Raw genomic sequence first — 11,552 nt, 5'->3', positions numbered from 1 at the left:
ACGGCCAGATTTTACTGTCGCATTTAATGCCGCATTTAATGCAGTCACGCGCAGGGCACGTCCCCCGACTTCAGCCTCCCCCCGTATTCCAGAATGCCGAAGTGACTCGCTTCGCCGAAGTGATTCACTTCGCTTTTCGGGGGGGGGTAGTGATGGGGTGCGTACTAAACAAGCCCAACAGCAATGACGGCCCATCAGCCCAAAGCCCAAGGAAGAGTATGAGTTCGGCATTACCAAAGAGTTCGGCCTCAGCCTACAGCTCGGTAAAAGCCAACCTATCAAGCTCTGCTCTCAGGTCGGCATCAAGCTCTACTCTCAGATCGGCAACCAAAGCAGGAGTATGAGTTCGGCATTACCAAAGAGTTCGGCCTCAGCCTACAGCTCGGTAAAAGCCAACCAATCAAGCTCTGCTCTCAGGTCGGCATCAAGCTCTACTCTCAGATCGGCAACCAAAGCAGTTCGGTCTCAGTATTCGACCGAACAAGGAGTTAGTGGACCCATACAGGATGTCCAACACACCCACTACCACGTGGTGTCAACTCAGGCCACGATCGTAGGCCATGACCTACGCTACATCCACGATCTTAGGCCATGACCTACACGACATCCACGACTTAGGGTGGTGATGCAAGCCACGATCTTAGTCCAAGATATAAATGGAACTTAGATCTGATATGAGGAGGTTAAGCTCTCTAGAGATAAAACACCATATAGCAAATAGCAAGTTTGTATTTGTAAGCTGTAGAAAACAGATCAAGCAATACAATCTTGCCCTCCCTTTTTCCCGTGGACGTAGATTTACTTCAGTAAATCGAACCACGTAAATTCTTTGTGTCTGTATTTTCATTCTCTACCAGCATTTGCTAACATCAAAAATTCGCGGATCCATCACGCCTCACATTTCCTCGAATTTTCCTCACATTCATGCATATCGCTACACAGAGAAACACAAGCTCCCTTTTTCCTACTCCTTTCCTAGACCCCAATCCCTGATTCCCTTATCCCTAATGATTATCACCACACCTCAATTCCCACACCAAACTAACTTATTCCAGCTTTGGGTGATTTCAATATGAAGCTGATTTTAATTTTCTCGATCATCACTCTGTTTCTATCTCTTCTTTCCGTCTCCGCTCAAAATCCCACAAACACAACCGCAAAATGCCCCATGAATTTGGATTATGTGAGCTCAGTTCCATGGGATGTATCCGAGTGCAAAGAGCATCTCTCTCCCAACAGCACACGGTGCTGCCAAGCCCTCCTCTCTCTCTACGGCGTCGCATTCGCGGAGAATCTAAAAAAGACATCTTTGTTCCATCTCCCTGATTTGCCGACCTCGATTTCGTGCCTTGAAGATTTTCAGGCGAAATTGAGCTCTCTCTCTCTGCCGTCGAATTTGACTTCGGTGTGTTTTGATCCTCCGCAATTCGTGACATCTCCGAACATCTGTGCTTCGATTCAATCGACTTCTGATTGGGTGAGGAAGCTTGGGAATTCAACGGTGTTGGACTCTGCTTGCAAGCCAGACCTCACTGATCTCACCGCTTGTGATGCTTGTGTTGCTGCGGGATTTAGGGTTCAATCGACTTTGACTGCAATTGATGGTAATATGTCTCATTCCACTGATTGTTTTTACTTTGCTGTGTTGTATGCTGCTGGGATTGTGAATCAGTTTGGACCTAAAAGCATTGGTGCTGTTTCTTGTATTTTCGGTTTATCGGTTGTTTCTCACAAGAGCTCATCGGGTAGGAGGCGGTCGGGTTTGATTTACGGCGTTGCTGGAGCCGGTGTGGCTCTTGTTTTAGTGTCTTGTTTGTTGGGGTTGTACATTTGGTGGGCTAGGAGGTTTAGAGAGAGGGGTGATGAGGGAGAGGAGGAGTTGGGGTCTAGGCCGAGGAGGCCGGCCGTTGTGTCAATATGGTTTAAGATTCAAGAACTCGAGAAGGCAACGGATGGGTTTTCGCCTAAGAACTTTCTCGGGAGAGGGGGTTTTGGGATGGTGTATCGAGGGACGTTGAGAGATGGAACGGTTGTTGCAGTGAAAAAGATAATAGAGTCGGATATTGAAGGGAATGCAGAATTTTGTAATGAAGTTGAGATCATTAGTAACTTGAAGCATAGGAATCTGTTGCCTCTTAGAGGGTGTTGTGTGGTTGATGAAAATGGTGGTCCGCACGAGAGTGAGCGTTATCTTGTGTATGACTACATGCGGAATGGAAATCTTGATGACCATCTGTTTCCGGTGAGTGGCAGTGGGGTTTCCCCGTTGTCGTGGCCTATGAGGAAGAGTGTGATCATGGATGTGGCGAAAGGACTGGCTTATCTGCATTATGGCGTTAAGCCGGCTATCTTTCATCGGGATATCAAGGGGACTAATATATTACTGGATGGTGAGATGAGGGCGAGGGTGGCAGATTTTGGGCTGGCAAAGCAGAGCAGGGAAGGGCAGTCTCATCTCACGACTCGTGTGGCTGGGACGCACGGGTATTTAGCACCTGAGTACGCGTTGTACGGGCAGTTGACTGAGAAGAGCGACGTGTACAGCTTTGGAGTTGTTGTTTTGGAGATCATGTGTGGGAGGAGGGCTCTTGATCTGTCCGCGGGGTCGCCTCTGATCACGGACTGGGCTTGGGAGCTTGTGAAAGGCGGGAAGCTCGAGAAGGTGTTGGATCCTTGCCTGGTCAACACTGGGGATTCACAGAGTACGAATCCAAGAGGGGTGATGGAGAGATTCGTCCTCGTTGGCATTCTGTGTGCTCATGTCATGGTCGCCCTAAGGCCGACCATTGTAGAGGCGTTGAAGATGTTGGAAGGTGATATCGAGGTTCCCATGATTCCGGATAGGCCGACCCCTCTCGGCCACCCCTCGTTCCAAAGGAACTTCAGCATTTCCCCGGCTTTGAGCGCGTTGCAGCTCAATCCCGGGGACATGCTTAGGTGAAGAACCCTAATCAAGATGTACAGAGCTTATACATATATTTATAAGCTATTTTCAAGTAAATAGATATATTAATTTTATCTACTTTTTTGAATCTAATCTTTTTTGCTAGAGTGGTAAACCATTGGTTGTGGGATTATGATACTAACGTTTCCTACTAGCTTCGCCACCAACAGGCGACCAATCGTGGAAATCAACGGTTCTTCTCGTACAATGTCGCATTGTACCGAGATTGGTAATGGTAATGGTGGCCATTGAAGTATCACTTTGGTTGGTTTAGAATGTGATGTTGTGTGGTGTCCAATCTCTCCTATGTTGTCAACTACTAGAATTTGTATGTCCCTTTACTTTTGGGAGTCTTGATATGAAATAACACCATGATTTTATTTGGTGCTACCTTATTTGTTTCTTTTGTCAACATGGGATCCAAACTACTAGCTTTTGATAGCACCAACAATAATTACTTTGTCTAGTAATATGAGTCTCTTTTTTGGCATTTTATTTATACGCACATCAATATTAGTCTCATTTCATATTTACTATAAATACTACTGTACAAAGTAAAACTCACATTCACCAACTCATTCCACTGACATTTCACTACAAAACTAAGATATAAAAGTTAGATTGACATTTCACTAACTTTTTCAACTTATATCTCTTCAATTTATTTCTCATTCTGAAATTGAACAGAATATTTTCTGAAGAAGTGGAGAGCTCTATATAAGGGGAAACACACCAATTATCCTTTCACAAGTAAAGAAATTCAGTTTTGAATGGCAACTTCTTGAAAAAGAAATGTATAAGAAAATAAGCAGAAAAATGGTATGAGAATCTTTTCTACTCAGCAAGAAAAAAAAAGGATACCTGAATTTGAGATCAGAAAATCTGTTGGGATCCCATGTTTAAGTATTTATACTCATCTCCTTTATCTTTTTCTTTATAAAGGATTGACATTCTTTAATTAAAAAGAAAAATATATATTTATGTATAAAGAGAGAAAGCAAAATTGATGAAACAGTGTTGATGCAGAGAACCTCACCATTCCCTTTCCATAAATAACCAGACTGAAATAAAGGATTACACACCAAAAAAGGGTGGAAGAAGATAAGCAAGATTGGCATCTTATTTAAAGTGATCCAACTTTTCCAACCAATACTTAGCTTCCATGAATAAAAATTATCTTCAAGATTATGCATAAATTGTGATCATAGAAAGCCCACTAATGAAAAATCGCACTAATAACGTGAAGGAGAAATATGTGAGCAAAACTGTCAACGAGAATTGTGGTGTTGAACTGCATCAGTTCACGATTTGAAGTTCTATTTTAACCTAGTTCAGATTTTAATAAATGTGAAGAAAAAGATGGAAAAACTTAATGGAGTTAGATTCTAATATTTATATTGTAGTACTAATTTTAAAACGAAATGTTAGTGTGATGATATACTTATTAATTAAAGTAGAAAACAGTAAATGAGACTTCAATTGCGGATAGATAGAATAATACTCCAGTATATTCTTTTGTCTTAGTTGTTACTAGGTGTTTCATTGCTAAAGATTGAATTATCTGAAAATTATGATATTTTTTTTTAATTACTCGAAATTAATATTGTTACGATACAAATGTCAAAACCCATCATAAGTTAAGGTTAATTGTATGTTATACTCCATATTAGGTTGTCGCAACTGTCGGTAACGGTTGCAGGCCAAACAACAAATTTGACGGTTTCGATTTTAACTAGCAGTTCAAGTTTTGGTTAAAAATCTGATAACTTTTTTTAACATTTCTTACCCGATTTTTCGCGATTGTTTTTTTACCAAAACCAATAGTCAATCACCAGTTCTTGGTTCATTGGTAGAATTGATAATACGGTTTCAATTCGAAAATCGTAATCACCGCTTTTAATTCAATTACATTTAATCAAGCATCTCATCATGTCTACTCATCAAACTACTTTCATAAGACAAAATCTTGTACAATCCATCAAACCGAACACCACTTAAAAAAGAAAAAAAAATGTTAGATTCTCAATCATCCCTTCACTTCACTCCACTGTTGCACAATTGCTCCCAACAAACAAATTCTCATAAAAAAAACTCTCACTATAAATAAAGAAAGAATATCATCCATCTATTCTTCTCCACCTCCCCTCTCCCTTCTTCATCAAACTTACCTTCACACAATCTCTCTCTCTCATGATGAGCCATTCCCGCTCTCCCTCCACCTCCGTTGCCGGATTCCTCAGCTTCTTGTCGGAGCAACTCGACAATCTCGACCACCTCTTTCTCTCCCACAACTTCATGTCCGCCGCCTTCCTCCACCACGTCCTCTCCACGCTCCGATCCTTCCACTCCCACCTCACCTCATTGCTCCACAAGCTCCACCTCCCCCTCGGCGACAAATGGCTCGACGAATACATGGACGAAACCTCCCGCCTCTGGGACGCCTGCCACCTCATCAAATCCGCTGTCTCCGCCTTGGAAAACTACTATTCCCCCGCCTCCACCTTGTTCCGCGGCCCTCACCCCCCCACTCCCCACCTCTGCACCCAGGTTTTTTTTTTAAATTAAATTAATATGAGACTTATATAGTGATTTCAGTTCAAACATTCATACAGTTACTTAACATTTACTTAACATTAGTGGACAATAAATAAATTATTATTATTATTTAGGTCATTAGGGCAATCAGAGGATGTGAGAGGGAGTTGACCGCACTACAGCACGAGAACAGAAGCATGGCGGAGATCAAAATCCACACATTATCGTTAAAATTCAAGGACAACGTTGCGTCCAAACGATACAACGGCTTCAGAGAGGCGTTACACGCAATGAGGCAAGTGAGCACGTTGCTTCTGCTAATTCTCGTGAGCGGTTTAGTCTACTGCTGGCCGGAGACGAGCTTTTATCCAGGCGAGCCCGACGAATCCTCTGCTCTCGCGGCCTCGGCTGCCAACCTGCATCAGAGGGTGGCGAGCGCGGTGGGGCGCCACCACCACGAGCCCGGGATCATGCTCTACGAGCTGAGGAGGTCGGCTTTCGCGATGGAAGAGCTCAGGGCGGAGATCGAGGGCGCGGAGGCCGAGGTTGGTGAGAAGGTGGAGAGTTTGAAGAGCTCTGTTGAAGCCTTGCAGTGTGGGGCTGAGGGGATAATTGGACAGCTTGATGATTTCTTTGATGAGATTGTTGAAGGGAGAAAGACACTTTTGAATATGTGTTCACATAGATAGTTAGAGAAAGAGGTTTTTTACTATTTTATGAAAAAAATAAATTTATAAATTAAATCTTTTGATGGAAGCTATGCTTAATAGATCAAAAGGAAAGGAAATCTTGAAGGGAAAGAATGTGATTCTGTGTTTCAATAAGATAAATAAAGCATTGCCAAATTGGGGGAAGTAACAGTATGTGAATTAAGACCAATGCTATCTCTAAAAGATGCTTTCAATATCATATTGTCTCTTCATAAGATCAAAAAGAGAGCATCGGTCTTTTTCGAGAATCGAAAAGGTTGGAAGAAAATTCGTGGAGTATTTTTTTTTCCCATAAAAGTAAAAAAGATTAAATAAAAGATTAACAAGCAGATATCGATCTTTGATTCTGTGTCGGTTTGGTTGAAGACAGGACTTTTTTTTTTTAACTAAAATACCCAAAATAAGTGATGAATTTACCTAAAGTGAGAAGGGAGGAGTAATTAATGTAACACGATTGTAGTGAAAGAGAAAGTACTAGTATTATTGTTAGCTCAACATTGAATATTTAAAAATCATGATACGAAAATACTGTTCAAAATCTTACGTGCATTTTCATGAAAGATTCTCCTAAGTTGTGATAGTAAAATGACTAATCATTCCACTTATGAAACCAAGAATATGAAGTGGAATAACCACTGTTTGGTAGAGAAAGAGGGAGGATTCTTGGGGACTTTTATCAATGAAAAAAGTTTAAATCTCACATATATCTAAATTAAGTCATTTTCTCAATTATAACATGTGAAATTATTCAATTTTGAACTATGAAATTTTCAAACTACGGAAAATTGTGCAAATTTGTACTACTACTTTGAAAAAGTTTCGGCGCCCGAAAAATTAGTGTACGATCTTAACTTGCCTTGACAATGTGATAAAAACAACCTTTTTTGTATAATAGTTTTACATAATCAAAGTCACAAAAAATTATTTTTGCAATCTCAAATTGGTGCTTTGCCCCATCTTTGAAAAGGATGATCATAATGCAACAACATTGATTGATTGAGAAAGAGAATTTTGAAGGTCCCAACAAAATCACCTCTTACAATGGAGTACATAAAATCTTCTGATAATTGCTACAAGCACATACATACAACAAGAAACAAGGTATTTCAATAATCAAGTGAACTCTTTATAGTAGTATTAATATTTATTATAGGCTGTATTTAGCAACTAAATGAGGCTTTACACGAAAATAAACCCTGAGTCACCAGGACAAAACAATAGTAGATGATAAGGTCCCTATCCAGCCTCCACGCAACGATTCTAAACCGACCTACAAAACGTGTCTCGTACTCCACAGGCATGATGTCGCGTATGATGGGCCATCCGTGATGCAGTAAGCGCACGAAATGGTCATAGTAATGAATCAAGTGTCAAAGAATTGTTACCATGCATGGTGGGGGTGGACCAAATCATCAATCAAATCCAGGCATAGCGAATTGAGAAGCAAAACTTTCTGCTCGTGCTCGGAGCTCAGCAATTTCTTTGTTGTTCTCGAGCCCCTTCAGCAGTGATTTTGGCAGTTTTCCGTGATCTCTCTGCACTGAGCTTGCGATATGTACAGCTCTAAGGAGAAAGTCGGCCATGATCTCAAAATCAGACTCAACACAGCCTCTTGATGTCATTGCAGGAGTACCTGTGGGAATATCATGTCAACATTATCAGCCATGAGCACAAAATCACTGCATAAACCAATCCATATATAACTGATATATACACGGACATACCGATTCTTACGCCTCCTGGGATGATATTACCATTGTCATCGAAGATTGTGACTTTATTGAGCGTAATGTGACACAACTCGCAGATTTTCTCTAGAATATAACCTACATATCATCAAGAAAGGCCATCATGCTCATTAGTTATATCACAAGATAGTAATTGAAAAACTCAATTATGCAGGAAGCACCGAATGATTCAACTACGATTCAAATAGTAACATCATCACATAAATGTAGAGACAACCAAGCACCAGACACAATCAAGACCACAAAAACAAGCAAACTGCAGAACCAGGGTATGCACAATTTCACAAAAAGGAAGCCAAACCAATTTATTCCATCTGATAAGTTTCCGCAATAACATGTACAAACAAGCTAAACACCAACTACAAAATGATCACATGAAACAATTACTCATCAACAAGCAGTCTAAATTTTACTTCTCTCAACTCCTACAGTCTACAGTCATCTCTTAAGAAATTAAAAGTATACAGTTTTGCAACATCTAATCCAACAAAAAGCATTCAATAAAGTCAAAAGGGGAATGCGGAAATATACCTGTCACTCCAAAATTCCTTAGATCCCATATCAGCATATGATTATCAGTGCCCCCGGTTACAAGTTTGCAGTGCCTTTTTATCAAAGCTGATGCCAAGGCATGAGCATTTTTCTTCACTTGTTGCATGTATATCTTGTACTCGGGAGTAGCCACTTGTTTCAAAGCTATAGCAAGGGCTGCAATGTGATTGTTGTGAGGCCCACCTTGCATTGCAGGGAAAACAGCAAAATTGATCTTTTCCTCAAAATCATATCTATCACCACCATCTCCTTGATTCAAATGCACCCCTCGCTTTCTAAGTTTTGGGCCCCTTCTGTAGAAAATAATTCCTCCCCTGGGCCCTCGGAGACTTTTGTGAGTGGTAGAGGTAACAATATCACAATATTCAAAAGGACTTGCACATTCCTGCAATAAAATGATTGCATTAAATGCTAAATAATGTAATCAAGACATCCATAAAAGGAAACAAAGCTCTTGCCTTTAAAGACAGTCCGGACAAAATACCGCAAGACCAGTAGTGACAATTTAACTAAAGAATGTGCACATCACATGTAAAAATTAATTTTCAAAGCTGAGAATTGAACCATTGGCTTCTATAAAATGACAGAATCCTATAATAAAATGCATCCAAACCAACCATAGAGCATGTTACAAAAACAATGTATATAGAATATTCCACTGGACAAAATTCAATTTGACCCAAGCCATCATTTTGAGCAAGCCATGCCATGCTAATAATGTGGAGGCTGGATAAGTCCAACTTCTGAGGAAAACAAGAGATTAAAAACTCAAGTACATGTACATATAATCCAAAAGTTTTTATCTAAAAAACTTGGCAATCAATACTTCAGAATATGTAAAACAAAAGTAACTTATTTGACACTACAGACTACAAATTCACAAGAAAGTGCTCCAGAAGCAAAGAAAGACAGAGACGTACAGCACATGAAAAAAAGTTCGAACTTATAATAGAGAATTAAAAAAATCACCTTAGCAGCTATAAGGCCGCTAATTTGAGCCATGTCACACAACAACACCGCACCACATTTATCTGCTATCTTCCTCAACCTTACATACTCCCACTCCCGAGGATACGAACTTCCACCACATATCAATATCTTGGGGCGAAAATCCAGAGCCTTCTCCTCTAGTTTATCGTAGTCTACATAGCCTGTCTGTGGGTTAATCTTATAAGGCAGACTCTCAAAAAAGATCGAGGCCCCGGACATTTTCCGCCCATTGGGCAAATAGCACCCATGACTCGTGTTCCCTCCTGAAGGTGTGTCCAACCCCATTATCCGATCACCCGGTAGCAAAAGCCCAGTATAAACTGCAAAATTTGCAGATGTACATGAATACGGCTGTACATTTACACCCCAATTCTCCGAATCGAGACTGAAAGCAGCCAAGGCACGCTCACAACACAATGTTTCAATCTCGTCAATGTACTGATTCCCGCCGTAATACCTTGCACCAGGCATTCCTTCAGAGTACTTATTGGTAAGGGAGCTTCCCAGTGCCTCCATCACAGCTTTGCACACGAAATTCTCAGAGGCAATCAGTTCAATCCCTTTGAACTGCCTTCCTTTCTCCTTCTCCATTATCTCAAAGATATCCGGGTCAGCATCCCGCAAGCTCTGATTCCCCCATGACCGGACAGCGCTCTTCCTCGATTCCAGGTCGCTGTTCGACGAAACCCTAACCACCTTCGAGGAGGAAGGCGGCGACGCCGATGACCACCCTGATTCGCAGTCGCGCTTCCGCTTCAGAATCAGCGAGTGCCCTAAAATGCGAAACTCCTCCATCTTCCCCTCATAGTCCTCCTCCTCCTCAACATCCCTAATTTCATTCAAATCGTTGACGCCGTGAACATAATTGTGGTGATTCTCCTTCTGCTGGTCCATCAATTGAAGTGGAACAGAAGGCAGCGGGTGCGAAGGGTCCCTGCTCCGCGACTCGATCTGAAATGACAACGAATCTTCGGCGATTTTAGGGCTAGGGATCCGGTTGCTCTTCACCGTATCAGATATGTGCGACAGAAACCCTAGAGAAAGCCCTTGATTTGCCGGCTGTTGAGTGAAATCCATAACCAGAAGCTCAAAAATTAAAATAACCCAATATCAACAATCGATTCAAATCGGAAGCGGAGAGCGAAGAAGAATCAACACAGAAGACAACAGAGACAGTGAAAGGAAAAGCGGCGACAGCAAGAGACGGCGTGAAGTGTGAAGGGGGAAAGTTCCATAGGAAGAAAAATGATAAAATCGAGAAAAAATTGGAGAAATCGAGATGTGAATAGTGAAAAGGTAGGTGATGATGAGAGAAGGGGGAGATTATAGTTTGATTTATGAGGAGAAAAACGTGGATTTCACGACGAGAGGAGAGAGGGGGGGTGAATGTAGACGGTTTTGATGAGAGGATGAGATTCCGATAACTGGTGGTGATTTTAGTAGTCGCGGCGGAGGGCCGGTGGTGCAGAATTCCCTTTGGTGGGCTTTTATTGTGGCCCATTAGCCCATACACCTCGCCATATGATCGCAATCTAAGTAATACTACTACATTTCAAGTGAATATCAATTTAAATAATACTCCTATTATGATGTTAGATTTCTCCATTTTAAAGTTTTTAATGTTCATAAAATGATGCATAATGTTAAATAACTTATTTATAAATATTTTTATTATGTACAAATATGTAATTATTGAATATAAACATGTATGGTTGATTTCTAATGTAGTATACTATTCATCTACTTTGTTTCTTTTATGTGTCAATTTTATTCTCTTTTCTGTAATTTATTGAAGGTGTTGACTTTAAAAAGAGTAGAATACCAAAATATATATACTTTGTTGACAAAAAAGCCCAAAGTCTCGGGGACCAAGCATATTTGTTAGTATTTAATTAAGGAAAAAACGTGGAGTTTTAGCTTTGTGAATTTATCCCGGTTTATTGTCTAAGTTCATTCACTTATTTGTGATTACGATAAAACTACAATTTAGCTTGATTTATCGTCTATATTCATCCACGATTATGAGATCTTTGGGCATGTTATCTTACCAAAGAGTTATTGGGTCAAAAAGAA

The 11,552-nt window shown here is 40.7% G+C and overlaps 3 protein-coding genes across 3 annotated transcripts; 2 read left to right on the top strand and 1 right to left on the bottom strand.

Annotated features, from left to right (window-relative positions):
- Positions 1–935: 935 nt before the first annotated feature.
- On the top strand, positions 936–3,024 carry LOC121741786 (probable receptor-like protein kinase At1g11050). Its single transcript, XM_042134694.1, has one exon. It carries the CDS (start codon positions 1,073–1,075, stop codon positions 2,939–2,941), a length of 1,869 nt encoding a protein of 622 aa, XP_041990628.1. The 5' UTR covers positions 936–1,072; the 3' UTR covers positions 2,942–3,024.
- A 1,918-nt stretch (positions 3,025–4,942) lies between these two features.
- Positions 4,943–6,227, top strand: LOC121740798. Its single transcript, XM_042133426.1, has 2 exons — positions 4,943–5,491; positions 5,614–6,227. The coding sequence occupies exons 1-2, from the start codon at positions 5,135–5,137 to the stop codon at positions 6,166–6,168; spliced, it is 912 nt and encodes a 303-aa protein (XP_041989360.1). The 5' UTR covers positions 4,943–5,134; the 3' UTR covers positions 6,169–6,227.
- Positions 6,228–7,293: 1,066 nt separating this feature from the next.
- On the bottom strand, positions 7,294–10,966 carry LOC121742066 (serine hydroxymethyltransferase 6-like). Its single transcript, XM_042135093.1, has 4 exons — positions 9,459–10,966; positions 8,469–8,874; positions 7,914–8,015; positions 7,294–7,822 (listed from the first exon to the last, which is right to left on the bottom strand). Exons 1-4 carry the CDS (start codon positions 10,554–10,556, stop codon positions 7,602–7,604), a joined length of 1,827 nt encoding a protein of 608 aa, XP_041991027.1. The 5' UTR covers positions 10,557–10,966; the 3' UTR covers positions 7,294–7,601.
- Between the last annotated feature and the right edge of the window lie 586 nt (positions 10,967–11,552).

The sequence above is a fragment of the Salvia splendens genome, chromosome 7 (genome assembly GCF_004379255.2).
Source record: "Salvia splendens isolate huo1 chromosome 7, SspV2, whole genome shotgun sequence".
Taxonomy (NCBI): Eukaryota; Viridiplantae; Streptophyta; class Magnoliopsida; order Lamiales; family Lamiaceae; genus Salvia; species Salvia splendens.
Note: the sequence above shows the minus strand (reverse complement) of the source record. Positions and strands in the feature narration are given on the sequence as shown.

Coding starts and splice junctions, on each gene's coding strand:
- LOC121741786 (XM_042134694.1), top strand. CDS start 1,073: ATGAAGCTGATTTTAATTTTCTCGATCATCACTCTGTTTCTATCTCTT.
- LOC121740798 (XM_042133426.1), top strand. CDS start 5,135: ATGATGAGCCATTCCCGCTCTCCCTCCACCTCCGTTGCCGGATTCCTC. Junction 5,492..5,613: donor CTCCCCACCTCTGCACCCAG/GTTTTTTTTTTA, acceptor ATTATTATTTAG/GTCATTAGGGCAATCAGAGG.
- LOC121742066 (XM_042135093.1), bottom strand. CDS start 10,556: ATGGATTTCACTCAACAGCCGGCAAATCAAGGGCTTTCTCTAGGGTTT. Junction 8,875..9,458: donor GCGGCCTTATAGCTGCTAAG/GTGATTTTTTTA, acceptor ATTTTATTGCAG/GAATGTGCAAGTCCTTTTGA. Junction 8,016..8,468: donor AAGGAATTTTGGAGTGACAG/GTATATTTCCGC, acceptor GATGATATGTAG/GTTATATTCTAGAGAAAATC.